At 42.3% G+C, this 20,074-nt stretch overlaps 1 protein-coding gene across 1 annotated transcript in view; it reads right to left on the bottom strand.

Moving 5' to 3' along the window:
• Positions 1-6,462: 6,462 nt before the first annotated feature.
• The window catches only part of LOC136610195 (vertebrate ancient opsin-like), a 95,546-nt gene continuing 81,934 nt past the window's right edge, over positions 6,463-20,074 (bottom strand). Inside the window, exon 4 of the mRNA XM_066589438.1 lies at positions 6,463-6,989. Within this exon, the coding sequence (XP_066445535.1) occupies positions 6,702-6,989 (288 nt within the window). The 3' untranslated portion in view covers positions 6,463-6,701. The remainder of the gene's footprint in view (positions 6,990-20,074) is intronic.

The following is a 20,074-nucleotide window of genomic DNA, read 5'->3' as shown; positions in this document are numbered from 1 at the left end:
ATTAAAAAGGAAAGATCTCTTTTGCACCTGGATGGAAATTTCTTGGGACAGAAACCCGATTCCTTTGGCTACCCCGTTCCCCAGACTTGACCCCTTTGGATTTCTTTGTGTGGGTTCACCTTAAATTCTTTGATTATAAATGTGTCAAATTTTGATTGTACAAAATATCCAACTATTTTTTAACACAAAGCTAATGGTAACACAATTATGTGTAAATGGTTTATTCAGCTAATTTACGGTCTATCATTAGCCCTTTGACATTAATCATCAACAAAGATTACGCAGCGACTCAGCTACTATGCTTACACACAGAGTCTATTAATGGAATTTTCAGATAGCATATACTCTGTAATATACCAGTCACTCTGCTATTTCAACCCAAAGAGAATAATTCTTCTAGCAATTAATGTTATAAACTCTACCAGTACCCTTGGTACAGTATGTTTGAAATTCATCTCAGAAAAGATTAATTGCCAGTAACCTTATTTTGCACAGTATTTTATATATGAAACAAACAGGAGTTCTGTTTAATTATTTTTAGCACTAGTCCATGAAAGAATTTAGTTCTGTAATCTGAGGGCCAACACTGTACCAGTCTCTGCACAAATAATATCTCAAGAACATCTTTGCTTCATGGCATGACTCAACATTCCTCCAGACATCTTCCATCCACTTGTGGAATCAATGCTACATCAAGTTGCTTGTCCACTTGTGGAATCAATGCCACGTCAAGGTGCTGCACATCACTGTGCTAGAGGGGTTACTACAAGATATTAGTTCCTGTCCCATGAGTTTTGGTATGTCAGTGTAAGGAATAACATCCTCTTTCACTGAGACTTGAGTAACTTTGCTGGAGCAAACACAAAGGAATAAATAGGGCATATTGGTAAAACTAGCAGTATCTGTCTAAATGGAGGGCAGAGTATTAAGAAAGAAGTGTATCAACAGCACAACCTTACACTGTATTCAGCTGGATGCAAGTATGCAAGTCACTTATCCAGATCTGATCCTTAGATCCATATAGTCTTCATACGCAAAAGAATGGTTGTGACAGCATCCGAGGTGCATGTATAAAATATCCTTTATTCCTCCCAAACGAATGACGTTTCGACTATTTGGATCAAAGTGTGCAAAAAAAAAAAAAAAGCAAAAATGATCCTGCACTCCTTGGGAGATCGCAATCCAGGAAAAGGACAATGTCCAGGAACCTAGGAATTGGCCTAAGGTTATGTTACAGGTTTTTGTGGATTTGGAGGTGGTGGTGGAGTCTCATCCTTAGGCTCCACTACACACCGGGTGAGTACCCAGTTACTTTTCTATTTGTTTAAACCCACACTGGAGGAGCGCTTTCCTGATTTATACCATTGTTTTGACTATTTGCAGTCTTTATCAAATATCAGATTTGATAAAGACTGCAAATAGTCGAAAAGTCATTCGTTTGGGAGGAATAAAGGATATTTTATACATGCACCTTGGATGCTGTCACAACCATTCTTTTGCGTATGAGGGCAGAGTATTAAAGTTGACCTTAAGAGCAAAATAAACTCACTAGACATTGTAGTAACAGTTACTACTATAGTAGTGCTTGAAAGTTTATGAACCCTTCAGAATTTTCCAAATTTCTGCTTATATTTGACCTAAAACTAAATCACATCTTGCACAAATGAAATACAGGTAAAGAGGAGCAAATCAAAGAAATAAGTCCAAAATATTAAACTTGGTCCTTTATTTATTGAGGAAAATGATCCAATATCACATGTCTGTGCATGGTAAAAGTATGTGAACCTTTAGGATTAGCAGATATAATTGAAGGTGAAATTACAGTGTTTGGAATTAATGGGATGACAATCAGTGAGAAGTAAAGTCCAAGGAGCATACCGGGATGCAATAAACAAATAATGCTTTTATTCCTCCATAAAAATAGCGCCTATTTTTATGGAGGAATAACCGCATTATTTTTTTATTGCATCCCGGTATGCTCCTTGGACTTTACTTCTCACTTAGTGTTTCTGGTGGAGCCAAGATCCCGGTTCACTTGGCGTGCCTTGATACCATAGTCCTGCCATTCTTTGGATGTGTGTGAGTGATTCCTGTTGACATTTTTTCTATTCAAATGGGATAACACTCGGGTGTGAGCGGGCGATCTGTTTTATTTAAAGAACAGGGATCGATTAAAGTCTGATCTTCACAACACATGTTTGTGGAAGTGTATCATGGCACAGACAAAGGGCATGTCTGAGGACCTCAGAAGAAGAGTTGTTGATGCTCATCAAGTTGGAAAAGATTACAAAACCATCTCTAAAGAGTTTGAACTTCACCAATCCACAGTCAGACGGGTTGTTTTACAAATAGAGGTAATTCAAGACCATTATTACCCTCCCCAGTTGACCAACAAAGATCACTCCAAGAGCAAGGCACATAATAGTCCTCAAGCTCACAAAGGAGCCTAACACAACCTTTAAGCAACTAAAGGCCTTTCTCACATTAGCTAATGTGTCCATCAGCAATGAACAACAATGATGTGCATGGCATGATTGTAAGGAGAAAGCTGCTGCTCTCCAAAAAGAACATTGCTGCCCATCTGCAGTTTGCTAAAGATCACATGGACAAGCCAGAAGGCTATTGGAACAATGTTTTGTGGACAAATGAGACCAAAATAGTGTGAAAAGAGCCTTATTTGCTGTTATGTAATATTCTGATAGTAGTGAGTTAAAAATCACTGAACTTGCTTACAAATCTCAAAGACATTAAAGGTCCCCATACACATCAGCATCCAAGCCTGCCAATAACAGCGGAGCTGGATGGCTTTCCACTGTGTATTGGGGACTCTCAATCTTCCCCTGACAGGTTATCTTATGGGAAAGAAGGACGAGGGACATTGAAGTTCATTGCCTGATCCTTTTGTTCCCAGGGAGATAAGCCACCACCAAAGCTGTCTGGCTAAAACTTATCCTCAAGATAGGTCATCAATTTATAATTCGTGGAGGTCCATCTCTCGAGATTCCTGTCAATCAGCTGATTCCCAATTCCCGCTGACAGCATTAACAGCGCAGGACACACATTGCGCTGTCCGTAGTGCATTGGCCTGGGTTGGTATTGGCATTGAACTCAGTGAAAGCTGTGTCTGCAGTACTAAACCAGGCCACTGTACTGTTGTCATTGCTATCTGTTTCCAGTGCTGGCCACATTGTCAGCACCACTGGAAATCAGCTGATCAGCAAGGATATCAAGCAGTGGACCCACACCAATCATCTATTGATGACCTATTCTAAGAATAAGTTATCAATAGAAAAAAATGCCCATAGTCCCCGACAAACCGTTTAGCTCCCTAAACACATGAATGCTTGCCTCAGCTGAATTTTCATGTGTATGGAGAAGTCAGGAGCAACAGCCATTGGATGAACGATTGTCCAACAGCTGTTAAAAGTCTGTGGGCACCTTTATTGACCCAAATTGGTTTTTCAGTCCAAGTAGAAGGAAATTTTACAAGCGTTAATATCTTTAATGGAAGCTCAATAACCTTGAAAGATTTTTTCTTCCACATTTCAGTAGGCTCAGTGGGTCCCAATTTTGAGAGACTTGGCCTTGCAAGCGTTGTTAATTGGCTGTTTCAGTATCTCTCATTTCCTTAATTAAAGAGAGAGTCTTCCAGGAACTGCAACCTCCATGTTCAGGAATTTATGGCATATCCGAATATACAATGTATTTTTATAGTGAAAAGACTTCTAAGTCAGTCACCAAGGTGGTAAGGACTTTGAGAAAAGTTGTAAAAGGCTGTATATGCATGTTACGTATCTGATAAGTGCTGATTCAGTGTTTAATAAGTAGCCAGATGGCCTAGTATTTCGTTTCATGTTAAAGTATAACTAACCTTCTAAAAAACTTTTGATATGTAATTGTGACATGTCAGAAATTTTGACCTGTGGTGATCCGTATACTAAGACCCCCACCAATCAATAAAATGAATAGGCAGAAGCACTCAGCTGAGTGCTGTGCACATTTGGCTGTCTTTGCGAGTAGTACATGTGCTCCATAGACTTTCTATGGAGCCCATGCACTGCTCAGAGCAGTAATGGAAACAGCCTAACATGTACAGCGCTCTGAGGAACGTTTCTTGCCTCTTTGTCTGAGTAATCTTTGGGGTCTCAGTGCCCAGATCACACCTGATTAAAACTTCTGATATGTCACTGTGACAACAATTACAACTTGAGGAGGCCACTTACACCACATTTGCAGAAGCGGGCTATAGTTGTTGGGTATTAAAGAGCCTAAATAACCCAAGGAGATTGTGATCCTGCCAAGACCCTGCTTATAGTACAGAAAAATGCATAAAAATATTTTTTTTCAGTAACTTGGCTTTCTTCACACTACCTCTTTGGTGGCATTTTTTATCCAAAAAAAACCCTCCACAGCAATTTTTTAAACTAGTACACATGTTTTTAGAGGCATTTTTGGATGGCTTTTTTGTGGAGTTTTTCTGCCAATTTTTTCCCTTATAGTCTATGCAGAAATAGCAGAAAAAATGCCAAACGTACAGCCTGTTGCGAAGCTGAACTGCATAAAAAAGCACACGACAAATAAAAAAATGCTGAATAGAAAAAACACCAAACACTGTTTGTAATGTCTTACATAGTTCCCTTTTGGCTTACAGTAATATATAGTTGCTGTGTTGTTTTGATGCAGAAATGCTAGGAAAACCACCATTAAAAATATTTCATTTTTCTGGGAAAACACTGTAAAACCACTCTTACCGAATTACGTGGATGAGTTTTGGCAAGTCTTCAAAATTTTTAAGCATTTCCACTTGACTTTGGCTTGTCATAATTAGGCAGTCACATGTGTTTGCCTGATTGTTGGCTTATCTGAATATGCTGGTGATCAGCTCACAGACACTTGTTCTTTGGCTGAGAACATCTTTCATGCAGGCATAAAAGTGTCCGCCCCTCGGCAGCACATCCACCGTGTCAACAGTGGAAGGCGCTGCTGACAAATACTATCTGTATGGGGATGAAATAGGAACAAATGATGGTATCAACCATTCCTCCTCTGCTTCATATAAAAGCAGTAATGAGTCCCGATGAACAATCTATTTGTTAACTGCTGATTGCTGATCAGGCAAGCAATTGGCCCATGTAAAAAGGCCTTGAGATCACAAGAAATCAGACACAGCAACATTCCATTATAGACATAGAACTACCTTAATTTCCATGTCAGTTCTTCACATACAATGACAAGGAATCATGTTGCCTATTATTTCTGATAACGTACACACACAGTTACATGTTATAAGAATGAATTACATATCACATGTAGACTTTTAGGCACACCAACACATTTTGCTGCTCTGGTAACCATTCTATGAAGCACAGCCTACAAAAACTAGACTGCCATTATTTTTTATATTAGTTTTAATTCCTAACATACTAAATCTGTTAAGCTTCTACAAGCAAAGCATTGTATTGTGTTCTTAGCATTGTACACTGCCTAGGACTTTGTATACAGTAAAACAAACAGACACATACAAATACTCTCCAATCTAATATACAAGGTTATACAAGACCCACATTCACTCTTTGTACCTACATAAATCTACAGGGTGTCTCAAAAGTGTGGAAACATCCATATAGAATGAAAACAGTTTGGCAGACTATGATCCAATTTTGCATAAAAGCTGTGGGGGAAACCTGTTAGACCATGTGACCAACATGACAGCCATTTTGAATGTGGGGTTAGCCCTGCCTCTATACAGTGGATTTTGTCAACACATAAATGGCATCCTTACAAATTCCAGATGATGCAACACTTGATAGAGGACGACCCAGGCAGAATTTGAAGAATGGGTGACACAGCAACTTCAAATAAACCCTCATCTTCCCTATTAGGTGCTGTTAAGTACTGAAGCAATTTTTTTTTATGAATGGTGAGGTCAACAAACAATATCACTGATAACCCTACAGTCTTGAGACAGAAGACAAATTGAATTAGGAAAGAAGTTTGGCAACTGCACTGTGTATAATTAGAGGTCTGGTTGGGTGGCGGTGATTGAAGTCTTCTACGATGACACGTGTGCTTTGCTCACCTGACATACGGACAATCTCAACATGTTCTCCTTGAAATAATGCCATCATTCACATTGCCTGTCATGAAGAAATATTAATGTATCAACATGAGAATGAATAAAACTATGTTAAAATGAAGCACACCATGCTATTTCTGGTGAAATTCTCTGTCCGTTTGACATATTATATACCTACCTTCCTACTGGAAAAATTAGAGTTGAATCAAAGATGGCAGCATTCAAAATGGCCGTCATGTGGTTGATATGGCCTAACAGGTTTCCCCTTTCACCCATAGCTTGTATGCAAAATTAAATCACTGTCTGCCAACCCATTTTCACTCTATATGGGTGTTTCCACACTTTTGAGACACTCTGTATATGTTTGGCTCATAGTCCTGAAAACATATTCGTTATGATGTATGAGGAGGCTTACTATTATATATTAAATGTATGGTTATCATACTGAACTTCAGATAGGGAGGAACTATTTTTTGTTATTCTTGCTTTGTTTGTTCATCCTAATATTTTTCCTGACAGTTTTTTTCTAATGCCACATGTGGTTCTTTTGTCTGGAAACCTTGATGCAGACAGCGTCGTCTGATCTACAGCAGTATCCTCCCGGCATTCACATGAAAGATGAACATCATTCTGTATACTGAACTACCAGAGTCACTGCTGGACTTCGTTGCAAGGTACTCATTTGGTTATTGATCTCTCTTTGGCAGTGTGTGACCTCCTTTGTTTCTGTATCCTTGACTGGATTCTTCTCCTCTTCCAAGGTAGGAGGTTTGGAGGAAGCAGGGTTGCATGTGATGTTCTCTTGTACTTTACGTGTAGCCAAGTAAATCTTAGTAGATTTTGAGGAAAATTTATAACTGGAGTCTTGTGGTGTGCTGGTACAATGAAGAAGGGCAATAAAGCATCTGTAGAACTGAAGGAAGAAAAATAGAATTGTTAGTGTTTTATAGAATGATTAATAACATAAAAAAGATCTAAGGCGGCTTGCACACCTGCGTTGGGGCTCAGTTCACAGTTTCTGTCTCTTTGCTCCACTTTTGGAGGGGAGAAACTGAAAAAAGCTGAAAAAACTAATTTGTTTTTTTTCCTCATTAATTTCAATGGGGCTTTAAAAAAAGGAAGGTGTCTGTTTGCTTACATCCCGTCAAGTTAACGTTTCTTTGGATAGAAAAAATAACCCTACAGACTGAAAAAAATGAATCTTTTTTTTCACTTTTATTTCAGTTTCTCTCCACCAAAAACTGAGCAGAGAAATGGAAACCCTGAATGGAGCCCTGGCAGCATAATGCATCTAATTGTCTGTATTTGATCATTTTTATGCATAAAACTGGTGGTTACATTTGATACAATTTTGACATCTGTTTAATCACTGAAGTGTTATTATTTGTACAGCGTCAAGTTATTCCACAGGTAATTTATTTATTGCCCCCCACACCAAGCCGGGTACTCATTTTACTGACCTCAGGAGGATGGGTAAACCTTGAGGCTGCTATCAGAAGCATGTGAGGATTGAACTTGTGACCTTCAGGCTGTGAGTGAGAGCTTAGGACTGCATTTCTGCTGCCGTAGCACTCTGTGCAACAGGAGGCTTCAGAGTTAAAACTAAACCTTAACCCCTTCCTACATACAGTCAACTATTTTTATTTAAAGGGTTTTTTTGAGTATAAAATATTTTTGGTTCAGTTTCTTTTAATGGCTGAAGTTGTATAAAATAATAATAATAATAATAATCTGTATTTGTATAGCGCCAACTTATTCCGCAGCGCTTTCAGGCATGGATAAATGCAAAACAATACAACAATTGCAACAATTACAATGTGAGATACATTGGGTTAGACACAAATGGGTTGAGGGTGGTACAGGAGGTGCAGGGGTTGGGGAACACAGGCAATAGGAAATTTCATGTACAGATCATTTATCAGAAGGCAAACAGGGTGGAGCACCATAGGGAGGGGCGAGGGACTAGGTCAGGAGATTTGGTATGCTTCCCTGAAGAGGTGCGTTTTTAAGGCACGTCTGAAATTTCGTGCATCGGGAATTGTCCGGATGCCTTGGGGTAGAGCATTCCAGAGGATGGGTGCTGCTTTAGTGAAGTCCTGTAGGCGAGCATGAGAGGTTCGTATTACAGGGGTGTTTAGTCTGAGGGTGTTAGCCGATCGGAGTGAGCGCGCTGGGTGGTATACTGACAGTAGGGAGGCGATGTATGGTGGCGCAGCGCCATGCAGAGCTTTGTGAGTGAGGTAGAGGAGTTTAAATTTAGTTCTGCAGTGGATGGGCAGCCAATGCAGCGACTGGCATAATGCAGAGGCGTCTGAATAACGACTGGATAGAAAAATGAGTCCAGCTGCTGCATTTAGTATGGATTGGAGTGGAGCGAGTCTAGTGCGGGGGAGGCCAATGAGTAGCAAGTTGCAGTAGTCAAGCCGGGAGTGGATGAGCGCAACCACGAGCGTCTTTAGCGTGTCCGTGGTTAGGAACGGACGTATTTTAGCAATATTTCTGAGGTGCATGTGGCATGTTTGGGCCAGAGATTGGATATGGGGGGCAAAGGAGAGGTCAGAGTCCAGTGTGACCCCAAGGCATCGGGCATGCTGTCTGGGGGTTATGATGGTGCCAGACACTGGAATGGAGATGTTGAGGGGAGGTCGGTTAGAAGGTGGAAAGACAAGGAGGTCAGTTTTAGAGAGGTTTAGTTTGAGAAAAAGGGAGGACATAGTGTTAGAGACAGCGGACAGACAGTCGGTGATATTTTGGAGGAATGGTCCAGAGATCTCACGAGAGGAGGTGTATAGTTGGGTGCCATCAGAGATGGTATTGGAGGCCAAATCTGTGGATGGTTTGTCCAATTGGGGCAGTATAGATTGAGAAAAGAAGGGGACAAAGGACCGAGCCCTGGGGTACCCCGACAGCGAGAGAAAGTGGAGCAGAGATAGAACCAGCAAAGGAGACACTGAAAGAGCGGTCAGAGAGGTAGGAAGAGAACCAGGAGAGAGCAGTATCCTTTAGACCAATAGAGTGGAGCATAGTGAGAAGGAGATTATGGTCGACAGTGTCAAATGCAGCAGACGGGTCAAGGAGGATTAGTAGGGAGTAATCACCTCTCGACTTTGCAATCATCAGGTCATTTGTTACTTTTGTAAGGGCAGTTTCGGTCGAGTGTAGAGAGCGGAAACCAGACTGGAGGGGGTCGAGGAGCAAGTTGTCAAAGAGAAAGCGAGTAAGGCGGGAGTAGACCAGGCGTTCCAGTAATTTGGAGATAAAGGAGAGGTTTGAGACGGGTCGGTAGTTGGCAGCATAAGTCGGGTCCAGGGTTGGTTTTTTTAGCAGAGGGGATATAATGGAGTGTTTGAATGAGGAGGGAAAAGTGCCAGAGGTTAGGGAGAGGTTGCAGATTGTGGTAAGGTGAGTAATGAGAGCTGGGGAAAGGGAGCGGAGGAGGTGAGAGGGTCGCTAGCGCAGGTGGTGGGGCGGGCAGCGGAAAGGAGCCTGGAGACTTCTTCCTCTGTCGTTGGTTCTAGCGTGGATAGTGAGTAGGTGCTGGGTGCAGTGCTGATGAAACTGGGATCAGGGCTAACCATGCAGCTTTCAGAGATTTTTTTTCGAATGTGGTCAATTTTTTCTTTGAAATAGGCAGCTAGTTCTCCAGCAGTCAGGTCTGTCGCAGGGGCCTGTTCCTTGGGGTTGAGGAGGGAGTGAAAGGTCTCAAAGAGTTGTTTGGGGTTGTGGGATAGTGAGGAGACAAGGGAGGTGAAATAAACTTGTTTGGCATGGTGAAGGGCTAGGTTATACGTTTTAAGCATGAATTTGAAGTGGAGGAAGTCTGCTGGCAGCTTTGACTTTCTCCACAGCCGCTCGGCGCACCTAGAGCACCGCCGGATGAAGCGCGTTTGGGACGTGAGCCAGGGTTGCCGTGGTCTGCGTTTGACGGCTCGCGTCACGGGCGGTGCCACTTCATCCAGGGCACGGCTGAGGGTGGTGTGGTAATATTCGGCTGCCAGGTTAGGGCAGGGGAGGCGAGAGATAGGCGATAGGGAGGACTGAATAGTTTCGGCAAACTGTTTAGTGCGGACAGACTGGAGGTTCCTAGAAGTGCGATAGATAGGAGGGTCAGGAGAGATGCTAGGGTGCCTGATTGAGAAAGAGAGAAGGTTGTGATCTGAGAGTGGAAGTGGGGAGTTAGTAAAGTGAGAGGCAGAGCAGAGACGGAGGAAAACTAAATCGAGAGTGTTACCATCTCTATGAGTGGGGGAGTCAGAGATTAGCGATAGGCCAAGGGAGGCGGTAAGTGTTAAAAGCCAATGGTATCCAAGGAGGCGGCAGCATCAACGGTGTAAAGATAGTAAAAAAAGGGTTTTATTGCTCCATAAAATGGCGACGTTTCGACTTAATCTAAGTCTTTTTCAAGCCCCCCTTAGATTAAGTCGAAATGTCGCCATTTTATGGAGCAATAAAACCCTTTTTTTACTATCTTTACACCGTTGATGCTGCCGCCTCCTTGGATACCATTGCATTTATTTGGGGTTTGGTTCATGACCCCACAGGTGGCTTGGCATATACAGACTGGAACCTCTGCACTGAAGTGCATGTGTTAGGTGTGCTGCGGGATTTTCCTATTTCTAAGTGTTAAAAGCCGGGAGGAAGATGAGGAGCTGGGGTCGTTAGTAGGAATGTTGAAATCACCAAGGATGAGGATAAAAAACAAAATAATATGTACTAACTTATCCTCTTCCCGGGGAAGCAGTGAATCTCCAGCTGCCAGTGCTGTCTGTAAGTCAAATGATCACTGCAGCCAAGTAGAGGCTACAGCGCCCCGCTAATTTAGCTAATTTATGGCCAGCGCTGACAGCAGAAGATTTACCAGGGCTGCTACACTGCTTCCCAGAGGGAGAAGAAACCTACCATATTTTTTCTCTATAAGACGCACTTTTTTTCCCCTCCAAAGTGTGTGTGTGTGGGGGGGGGGGGAGTCAGTGCGTCCTATAGAACGAACATGCCGAAATTGGACCCGACCGGCAGCTAAAAAGAATTGAAAATCCTTCTCACAACTGCCAGCCATTTTCATACAAAGCCGGCACAGCAGGAGAGCAGAGCGGCCTGCCCCACAACTGATTGTTGGAGGCGGGGGAGCAGCAGGAGAGCAGAGCGGCCTGCCCCACAACTGATTGTTGGAGGCGGGGGAGCAGCAGGAGAGCAGAGCGGCCTGCCCAACAGCTGATTGCTAGGAGCAGGGGAGTAGCAGGAGAGCAGAGCGGCCCGCCCAACAGCTGGTTGCTGAGAGCGGGGGAGCAGCAGGAGAGCAGAGCGGCCTGCCCAACAGCTGCTTGCTGGCGGTGGGGGAGCAGCAGGAGAGCAGAGCAGCCCGTACAACAGCTGCTTGCTGGGGGTGGGGGAGCAGCAGGGAGCTCAGTAATCAGCTGATGGACGGAGAGATGGTGGCTCCTGCTATGGAGCCGATAATATGTTAAAGATAGCAGGTCCACAGCAGCGCCCAGAAAACAGCTGATTAGTGAGAGGGCTCTCATGTCTGCTGGCTACATAGCACAGAGGAAGGGGAGAGGAAGAGTGAGGGGGAAGGATAAGGAGAGGGAGAAGGAAGGGGAAAAAGATCTGCCTGTATGAAGTATATATGCCTAGTTATGCACAAATGTATATACCATACATAACCATAATGAGACATGCCATGCAGGGTTCCTGGAAAGTTGGTTGACAACTAATGAAATTCTCACTACATTGTCACTCAGCTCTTCCAGGATCCTGAATGCCAGCTACAGAGTTATGCAAGTATGTATACCACATGCATTGCTGTAACTAGGCAAACATGGCATTCAGGACTCCTGGAAAGCTGGGCGACAAGATCACCATTACATTTACACTCACCTTTCCTGAATCCTGAATGACAGGTTGACAAGTGGTAGATACTTGATTCTGAGGTGACACTACTGCTCTTTATTTCTCCTGTAATACCTCCCTGCCTGGTCTGGGGGAGTTCAAAATATATTTTTCCTATTTTCCTCCTCTAAACCCTAGGTGCATCTTATCAACCGATGCGTCTTATAAAGCAAAAAATATAAGTACATATAAGCTTTTTGGGCACTCTTAGCTGATCGTTAAATTCCAGCTAACCTAAAAATCCTCATTCACTCTTATCAGCAGTTCTCCATGGTGGAGTGCTGATAGCATTGTTTCCCAATGGAGAACAAAGGATCTGAGCACAGATAATAGCCCTCAGGCTACTAACTGTGTTCAGTGAAATTTTCATTAACACACCTAATTGGTATTTAAGTAGCTGAGTAGCTACTTAAATACCAATGATCACATACCAATGATTTGTGCAAAATGATCGCTCACAGCTGTCAGTCAAACTGTCATTTGAGCGATCATCGGCCCACTGCGAGAATTCTCGCAGCGGGACCCAACCCGAGCGTCTGCAGAGAGCAGCATGGCACTCACCTCCTTCCACGGCTCCGGCTCTTTGATGTGTCGGCTGCCGGACAGCCGCGCATGCACAGACCGGAGCTGGCGGCCGGGGAGTGAGATTTCTATGCGGGGCTCGCAGAAATAGAGCATGCCGTGATTTGTTTGCCGCACGAGATGTTGCGCGGCCAAATCGCGGCCGTCTGCCCAGGATTGCGTTTGCTAATGCAATCCTATGGCAGCTTCCACGGACGGAAATTCTGCGGAAAATCCCGCCACGGAATCTCTGCCCGCCTGCAGGCGGCCTTAAGCAGTCACTCCAACCTCACTGACAGTTCTACGATTAAGACTTTGACTGTAGTTTGTATATACAGTGATATGTAGAAGCTGCAGATGAGATACGGTGCAATATTTTAAATTAAACCCTATTGCAAAAATGATTACCAGCCCAAAGTACATGCATTTAAGTGAAAAAAAATCACCACCAAAGGTGTCCACAGTCTTTAAAAAAACTCAAATTTGTGAAATAGCAAATTCTGGTACACTTTGATCTATCTAGGACAGAATGTAATAATGTAAAATCTAAATGAGAAAGACCTCATGGAGCTGGACTTGAAATGTGCTGCTTGGAGGTACCACAATCAAATAGAAGCAGAGATCATAGAGATGGTCCCAACGGCTACATATCTTTGATAGAATATACTGTATTTTGCTACAAAGATCACCATATCATTTCTTTAACAGAGATGTAGGACCCGGTTTTCATGTAACGTTCACCCTTTGGCTTACCGGTAAATCTACTGTGAATATGAAGATGTAAGGGTGAACTTCCATGTATCTTTGTGCTTGATGTAAATCAGCTTACTGTCTGATACATTGTATATATCATAAAAGTTTGTTTTTATTATAGTACTTGCATCGTAATATATGGCCTTCTACCTATTTTTCCATTTTTCATGTTGTAGTATTCAGCTTTCTATGTGGTCTTCATCCCCCACTTGCTGATTATGTATAGAAAGTTAACTTTTACATTCTATGTTGAATTTTCATTCATTGGGGCTGATTTTACACTAGTAGGACTTTTGTTTCAAATATAGTTCCTCTTACATTATGACACAGATATAATACAGGCTGCCGCATATGAAGAAAAGAAGGCTAACAACAAAATGCAAGAGTGAATAATAATTATATTGGGGATTAGCCAATGCTACTTCTTCAAAGAGAAGCATCATAACTGTGCGTGTTGGTTACTGTCTATCACCCTATTTGGACTAAAATGCATTAATTCCCAGCATAACTATTGTTCTTAAATGTGACTGTTGATTTGATTACTGTGAAAAAGCTTGCTGATGTGGGAAAAATTGAGAAAAATTAGTGCGTACAAGATATTGAGTAAGGCCAAGTTCACATCTGCACTGGAACCTCCGTTCAGAGTTTACATCGCAAATCCGGCACAAAATACGGGATGTCGTGCCTTTTCTCTTGGTATTTAGCCCAGCAGCTGGGAGGAAACCGTATGGACCCCATTATAGTCAGCTATAGACAGCTCCAGAGCTGTCCTGTATACTGTAGCATACATATGCAGAATAGCCTCCAAGATCGGATTGCTGTCCTGCATACTGTTAGAAACAGGGGTGTAACTAAAGTTTCAGGAGCCGGGGTTGAAACGTTCACCCCCTTCCCTGCCCCACCTGTATTTGTACTCATACCCACACCTAAACCGTGCTGCATTCAGCTGCAAATGAATTTACATACATGATCTAGCCCCTTGGCATAAGCTTTCCAAGCATGACTTATTTCCTGGACCACATGAAAATTTGTTGGTAGCCCCTTAGGCTAATTTCACACGAACAAGTGCGATATCGGGCCATGAGTCATTGCCCAATATCAAGCTCGCCAATATGCGAGTTCGCCGCAGATGCACAGCATTTTTGTATCAAAAATGTCTCACATCACTCTGGGGAAACCATGCATCGCATGGCATGCACCTAGCCTGTCGTATGATGCTACCATGGGCCCCATTGAAAGCAATGGGAGATGCGATGCGAGGGCATGCCCAAAGATAGAGACCTCATATCTCCTGTGTACAATTAGATATGTATATCTGGTTAAAAAAAGGCCCTTTTACACGCTACAATTATAGCTCAGAATTCGTCCAAATGGCCGAAAAGGAGCGCTAATTGTTACATGTAAACATGGGATGATGAACTTTTTGTTTGGACATTGGATTTCTCCTTACATAAAATCCATTGTTCACACCTCTGAAAGACTGAGCAAATACATTCCATTTGTATTTCGCTCCTGTTTAAAAAAAATAGCAGGATGTTCTCCCTGCGGCATGTTTATACTAGCCTCCACGAGAATAATGGAATGTCCTGGCACTGTTTGAGCAACTGGGCATGTGTTTAAATAGGAGCTCTGTGAACAACTCCTGGAGGTCCTTTTACATGCAAATGAAGAAGATAAGGTGCTAATGGCCATTTAAGCCATTAACACTTCATGCAAATACATCGCAAAATCTTCAAATCTTTCAGCAGTTTGAAAGATTATCTTTGCATGCAAGAGGACCTTTAGAGTTATACATCACTTGTATATTTTCCAGCAGGTAATGATTGGTTGCACACACAATAGGGTCACAGGAAGACTCCACAACACTGTCACACTTCTGTGGCTGCCTAATCACCAGATTAATATATGGGACTATCTGGGACACCAACTTCGACAGCCAAAGAGTTTGGAACATCTTGAGGCTCAGTAACAGCAAATGTTGAGCAATATGTGGCAGAATACCAAACAGAACCTGTATACTTCCATGCCCAACTGTATCACATCTTGTATCCAAGCTAGAGGTGGTACAACAGGGTACTAGAGCCTCCATACCCATCAGCATCACATTTTGTATCCAAGCTAGAAGCAGTACAACAGGGTACTAGAGCCTCCATGCCTGCCCATATCACATCTTGCATCCAAGCTAGAGGTGGTACAACAGGGTACTAGACCCTTCCTGCCTGCCCGTATCACCTGTTGTATCCAAGCTAGAGGCGGTACAACAGGGTACTAGAGCCTCCATGCCCAGCCATATCACATCTTGCATCCAAGCTAGAGGCGGTGCAACAGGATACTAGAGCCTCCAGGCCTGCCCGTATCACATTTTGTATACAAGCTAGAGGCAATACAACAGGGTACTAGAGCCTCCATGCCTGCCCGTATCACATCTTGTATCCAAGCTAGTTGCAGTACAACAGGATACTAGAGTCACCACGCCTGGCCATATCACATCTTGTATCCAAGCTAGAGGCGGTAAAACAGGGTACTAGAGCCTCCATGCCTGTCCGGATCACATCTTGTATCCAAACTAGAGGCGGTACAACAGGGTACTAAAGCCTCCACGCCTGGCCATATCACATCTTGTATCCAAGCTAGAGGCGGTACAACAGGGTACTAGAGCCTCCATGTCCGCCCATATAACATCTTGCATCCAAACTAGAGGCGGTACAACAGGGTACTAGAGCCTTCATGCCCACAAGTGTTCTCATTCACTGACAACAAGGATGCATATTGAAAGAGATAGGGAATTATATAGTATCTTTAAGAGTAGCAGAACTTTTAATTATAATAATTGAGGTGAATGTCCACTTTCCACCTTTTAAGTTTTTTATACTATATAGATGGGGGCAAAATTCTGCACTGATTAATGTTATATTCTTTTCTGATACAGAGCTCCAAATCGCTTGTAATAGAGTTAAATACTAAAATGTAAGTGCTTAGGGCATACAACTATACAGGACACTAAGCTTAATAACAAAACAGTATGCAGTATGACCCATCTAGTAACAGCTACCAGAATGTTAGTATTTAACTCTATATCTATGCAGGGAATTTGGAGCTCTGTGCCCGATAAAGAAACTCCACTATAAAGAGATATTAATTAACCCTTTCCAATCCACTGTCTGACGTCTGAAGACATTCTGATTGAAGGCTGTACAGCTCCGATGTCGGAAGACATCCGGCAGGGTATTCTTACTGTATATTACTGGCCGCTCTGTTGTTGAGGGCCTCTCCAGCATGTCCCATACCGTAGTACTGGCTCTATCCAGCAGACAGCACCATTATATAATGGCAGAAAGAGAAAGCTCCCTAGGAAACCCTGAATCCAAAATTGGATTGCAAAGGGTTAAGAAAGCTACCAGTATAAAATATTGGACCTGCAGTATCAGCAAATCAACATAGTGTAAAATAGTCAATTTCCCTCATAACAGGGTTGTCCAGTTGTAAAGTATGGATTGTCTATTCTTATGATTGGTCCAATTTATTTCAATGGGAACTTGGCCAAAAATACAAAGCTGACCTTTTCAATGGAAACAGAGATGTTCACTTACTGCAGAGATCAGCATAGTCCAGGAGAACAGCGGCCCAGAGAGCAGCTGATCGGTGGAGGTCCCTGATTATGGATCTCGGCCAATCTACTATTGATGGCCTATTCTGCAATTAGATCATCAATAGTTCCCAACTGCACAGTGCTTTTAAGTTTTATTTATATAAACTAGGAAACTTTTAAAAACTAGGATGGTTATATGTTTCCATCTACTAGACATGCTATGTTTCTAGAAGTCTTTCTGTTATAACTTGGATGTAAAGGGTTGTCAGAACTCTACTACGTTTACAGTCCTGAACAAATAAGGGAGATGGAATAAATCCTCCACTGGCTTTGCTTTTGATTCCCAGTCATTGTAGCAAGACTTGTATAAAAAGTCCCACTTTGACTCGAAGGAATGCTGCCTTTCAGTAGGTGGCACTGTGGAGGATTTATTCCATCTCCCTTATTTGCATATTACCCAGAGGAGCGTGCATGGCCATTTGAGTCTCCTCACTTATTTATAGTATATAGTTGCTCTCCCTAAGGAGAAAAGAGCGTTTCTGACCCCAGTCCTGAACAAGTATGGTAAAAACAAGAAGAACATAATGTATTGCTGGCCATAGTTTTTGGCAGTAGGTAGTTGAGCCTGTGGGAAGCATAAACCTTTGAATATAGCAGATGTCTTGTCTTCTATTACTTTGTAGCCTTGGCAGAAGGAAACATGATAACATGACTTTCAAATATTCTTAAAAGCAAACTCAGCGTACCTTACTTCAATTTTAAAGAAGATTAAAAATCTATCAATTTCAAGCTCTGAAGAAAAGGACTAGATTAATAAATAGTTAAATAAAATGGTATTGGAAAAAGCATGGAGTGATGTAAAAGTATATAAATCTAAATAAAATGAATGGTAATTTAACCCAATGCTGGTAACTCGCTGCAACAAGTTATCTTATCACAACAGAATCCATCAAAAGCTATTAAAAAAGGCAAGGAAAAATTTGCTACATTGTTACAATACTTTTACGAGACTTCCCTGTGTTATATCACAGCAGATCTAGTACTGCTCACCAGCTGTGATTTCAGCTGAAACCTCTTCTGATTCAGCGGGAAACAGTGAATAAAGTACAATGAAGAATAATCTATTCTTAATATCAAAACACCCTATAGGGAAGATATAGCAAGCAAAATGCACAAGATTGTTGTCACAGGTTGTGCCAAAAAGTAGAGCCCATCTGCCCTAACAAGGCAAACTCTTCAAATGGTACGCTACACTAGCAGACTTACCTCTCTTTATACTTAAGGCCCCTTTAGGCCACCTGCACACGAGCGGAAATTCCGCGATTTCCCGCGGAATTTCCGCTGCTGGAAGCCTGCATAGGATTGCGTTTCATAACGCAATGCAGACGGCCACGATTTGGCCGCGTAAAATATCGCACGGCAAACAAATCGCGGCATGCTCTTGAGTGACAGTTGAGTGACAGTTTTGAGCGATCATCTTTGCATAAGTCTTAGTAGCTAATAAGCTACTTAAGAGTTAATGCAGGCGGAGTGGGACACCGCCGCGATAGCTCAGAGAACAAAGCAGCTGTTCTGTATATGCAAACAGCTGCATTGTTCTTAAAACTTTCAGCTAGTGTCCCGCTGAGAACTGCCAGTAAGATACCAGCTGAAATAACACTATCAGCGCCGCCCACTGAGAAAATCAGTGTGCAGAAACAGGGCACGTTGGCCACGTGTTTAGATGCAACGATTATCGCTCAAAAGATGGTTTTTGAGGGAATTTTGAGCGATAATCATTGTGTCTAAATGGGCCTATAGGCCTCCAAAATCAACTCAGGGCAGGTAGGATTCAGCCATACTCAGCTCTAATTAAAATCATCTCTAAAAACCCTACATTTGTAAAGCAATTAAAATCAGCATTAAGAATCCCACATTTGTATAGTAAATATAGCAGTAATTTAATTCAAAATTCATATATTTAATGTTGGCATTATTCTTGGCACTTGCAAAGTGCTGTGGCATCTTTTGGGTTGTCTGCCTTTGTAGTACAGCTAAGGTAATGTACACCTATTTATTTCACTTTGTTTTGGATATGCTGACTGTTTTGGTGCAATTTGAACCATTTTGCCATCTTCTAAATGAATGCATTCTATGGCAGAAATACTGAATCTCTCACCTTGTGCTTTTTTGACTCATTATGGTCACTGTGATAATTTACTACCCTAAGGGCTAATGCCCACTGAAATCCACAGCATTTCAGCAGCTATTAGGTTCTTTTGAACCTAATAGTTCAATGCTCACGCTGTGGAATTCCACCGCGGAATTCCGCGACGTGAGATAACCTGCAGCATGCCCTATTTTCCGCTGGAATACGCGCAGATGGCTTCCACTGTAGTCAATGGAAGCCGGCTTTCACACTATACTTCTGCTGTAGCACAGCAGAAGTATAGTGTGAATACGCGCCCCGTCCACCGCCGTCTGTGTCATATGACACTGCCGACACGTCATGAGCTGTACTGTGCTGGCACGTCATTGCGGGAGCTAAGCAGCAGATCCAGGGGTGAGTATGGGGTCTTTGTGGAGGCACCATGACGGACTCCGCTGCGGTATTTTGCTTGCGGAGCCGTCATGGCCGTGAGCATGAGCCCTAATAGTGCGATTGATGATGTTTGGTTCCAGATGTCATACACATACATTAATGATAAAGGGAGAGGGATGCTTTGGCAAAGAAAAACCATTTGCATTAGGCAAAAGCAAGAAGAAAACATAAATGACACATAAAGCAAAACTAAGAACAATAACTGGGTGGGGGCTATGTATCAATTAAAATACAACTTTTAGTATATATATGCATTAAAATAAATTGTCTATATGAACAACAAAACATAGGATATGGCTATATCCACACAAAGCTCAGTCTTTCATGGTAAGCAGAAAGCAGAAAATAGCGCAAAAGAAGCATGGCCAACCGAATGCAAAAATGTGAATAATTGAACCGAATGATCTTACGATGTTACTACATATAGAATGGTCACATAGAACCATCACATGCTGGTATCTACATCCACTGTCATATAGCAATAGCTATAATACTGTAGTTATATGGCAGTTTGCATTTCTATTCATTTTACTGCATCAAGGTTATTATGCCCACAGAATCATCATCCATCCAAAGAAATTGCATATAGGAGAAAACAGCATTTGTCACCGTGACAGAAAGGAAA

Source organism: Eleutherodactylus coqui, chromosome 1 (genome assembly GCF_035609145.1).
Source record: "Eleutherodactylus coqui strain aEleCoq1 chromosome 1, aEleCoq1.hap1, whole genome shotgun sequence".
NCBI lineage: Eukaryota > Metazoa > Chordata > Amphibia > Anura > Eleutherodactylidae > Eleutherodactylus > Eleutherodactylus coqui.
This window is presented reverse-complemented; position numbering and strand designations above follow the sequence as displayed.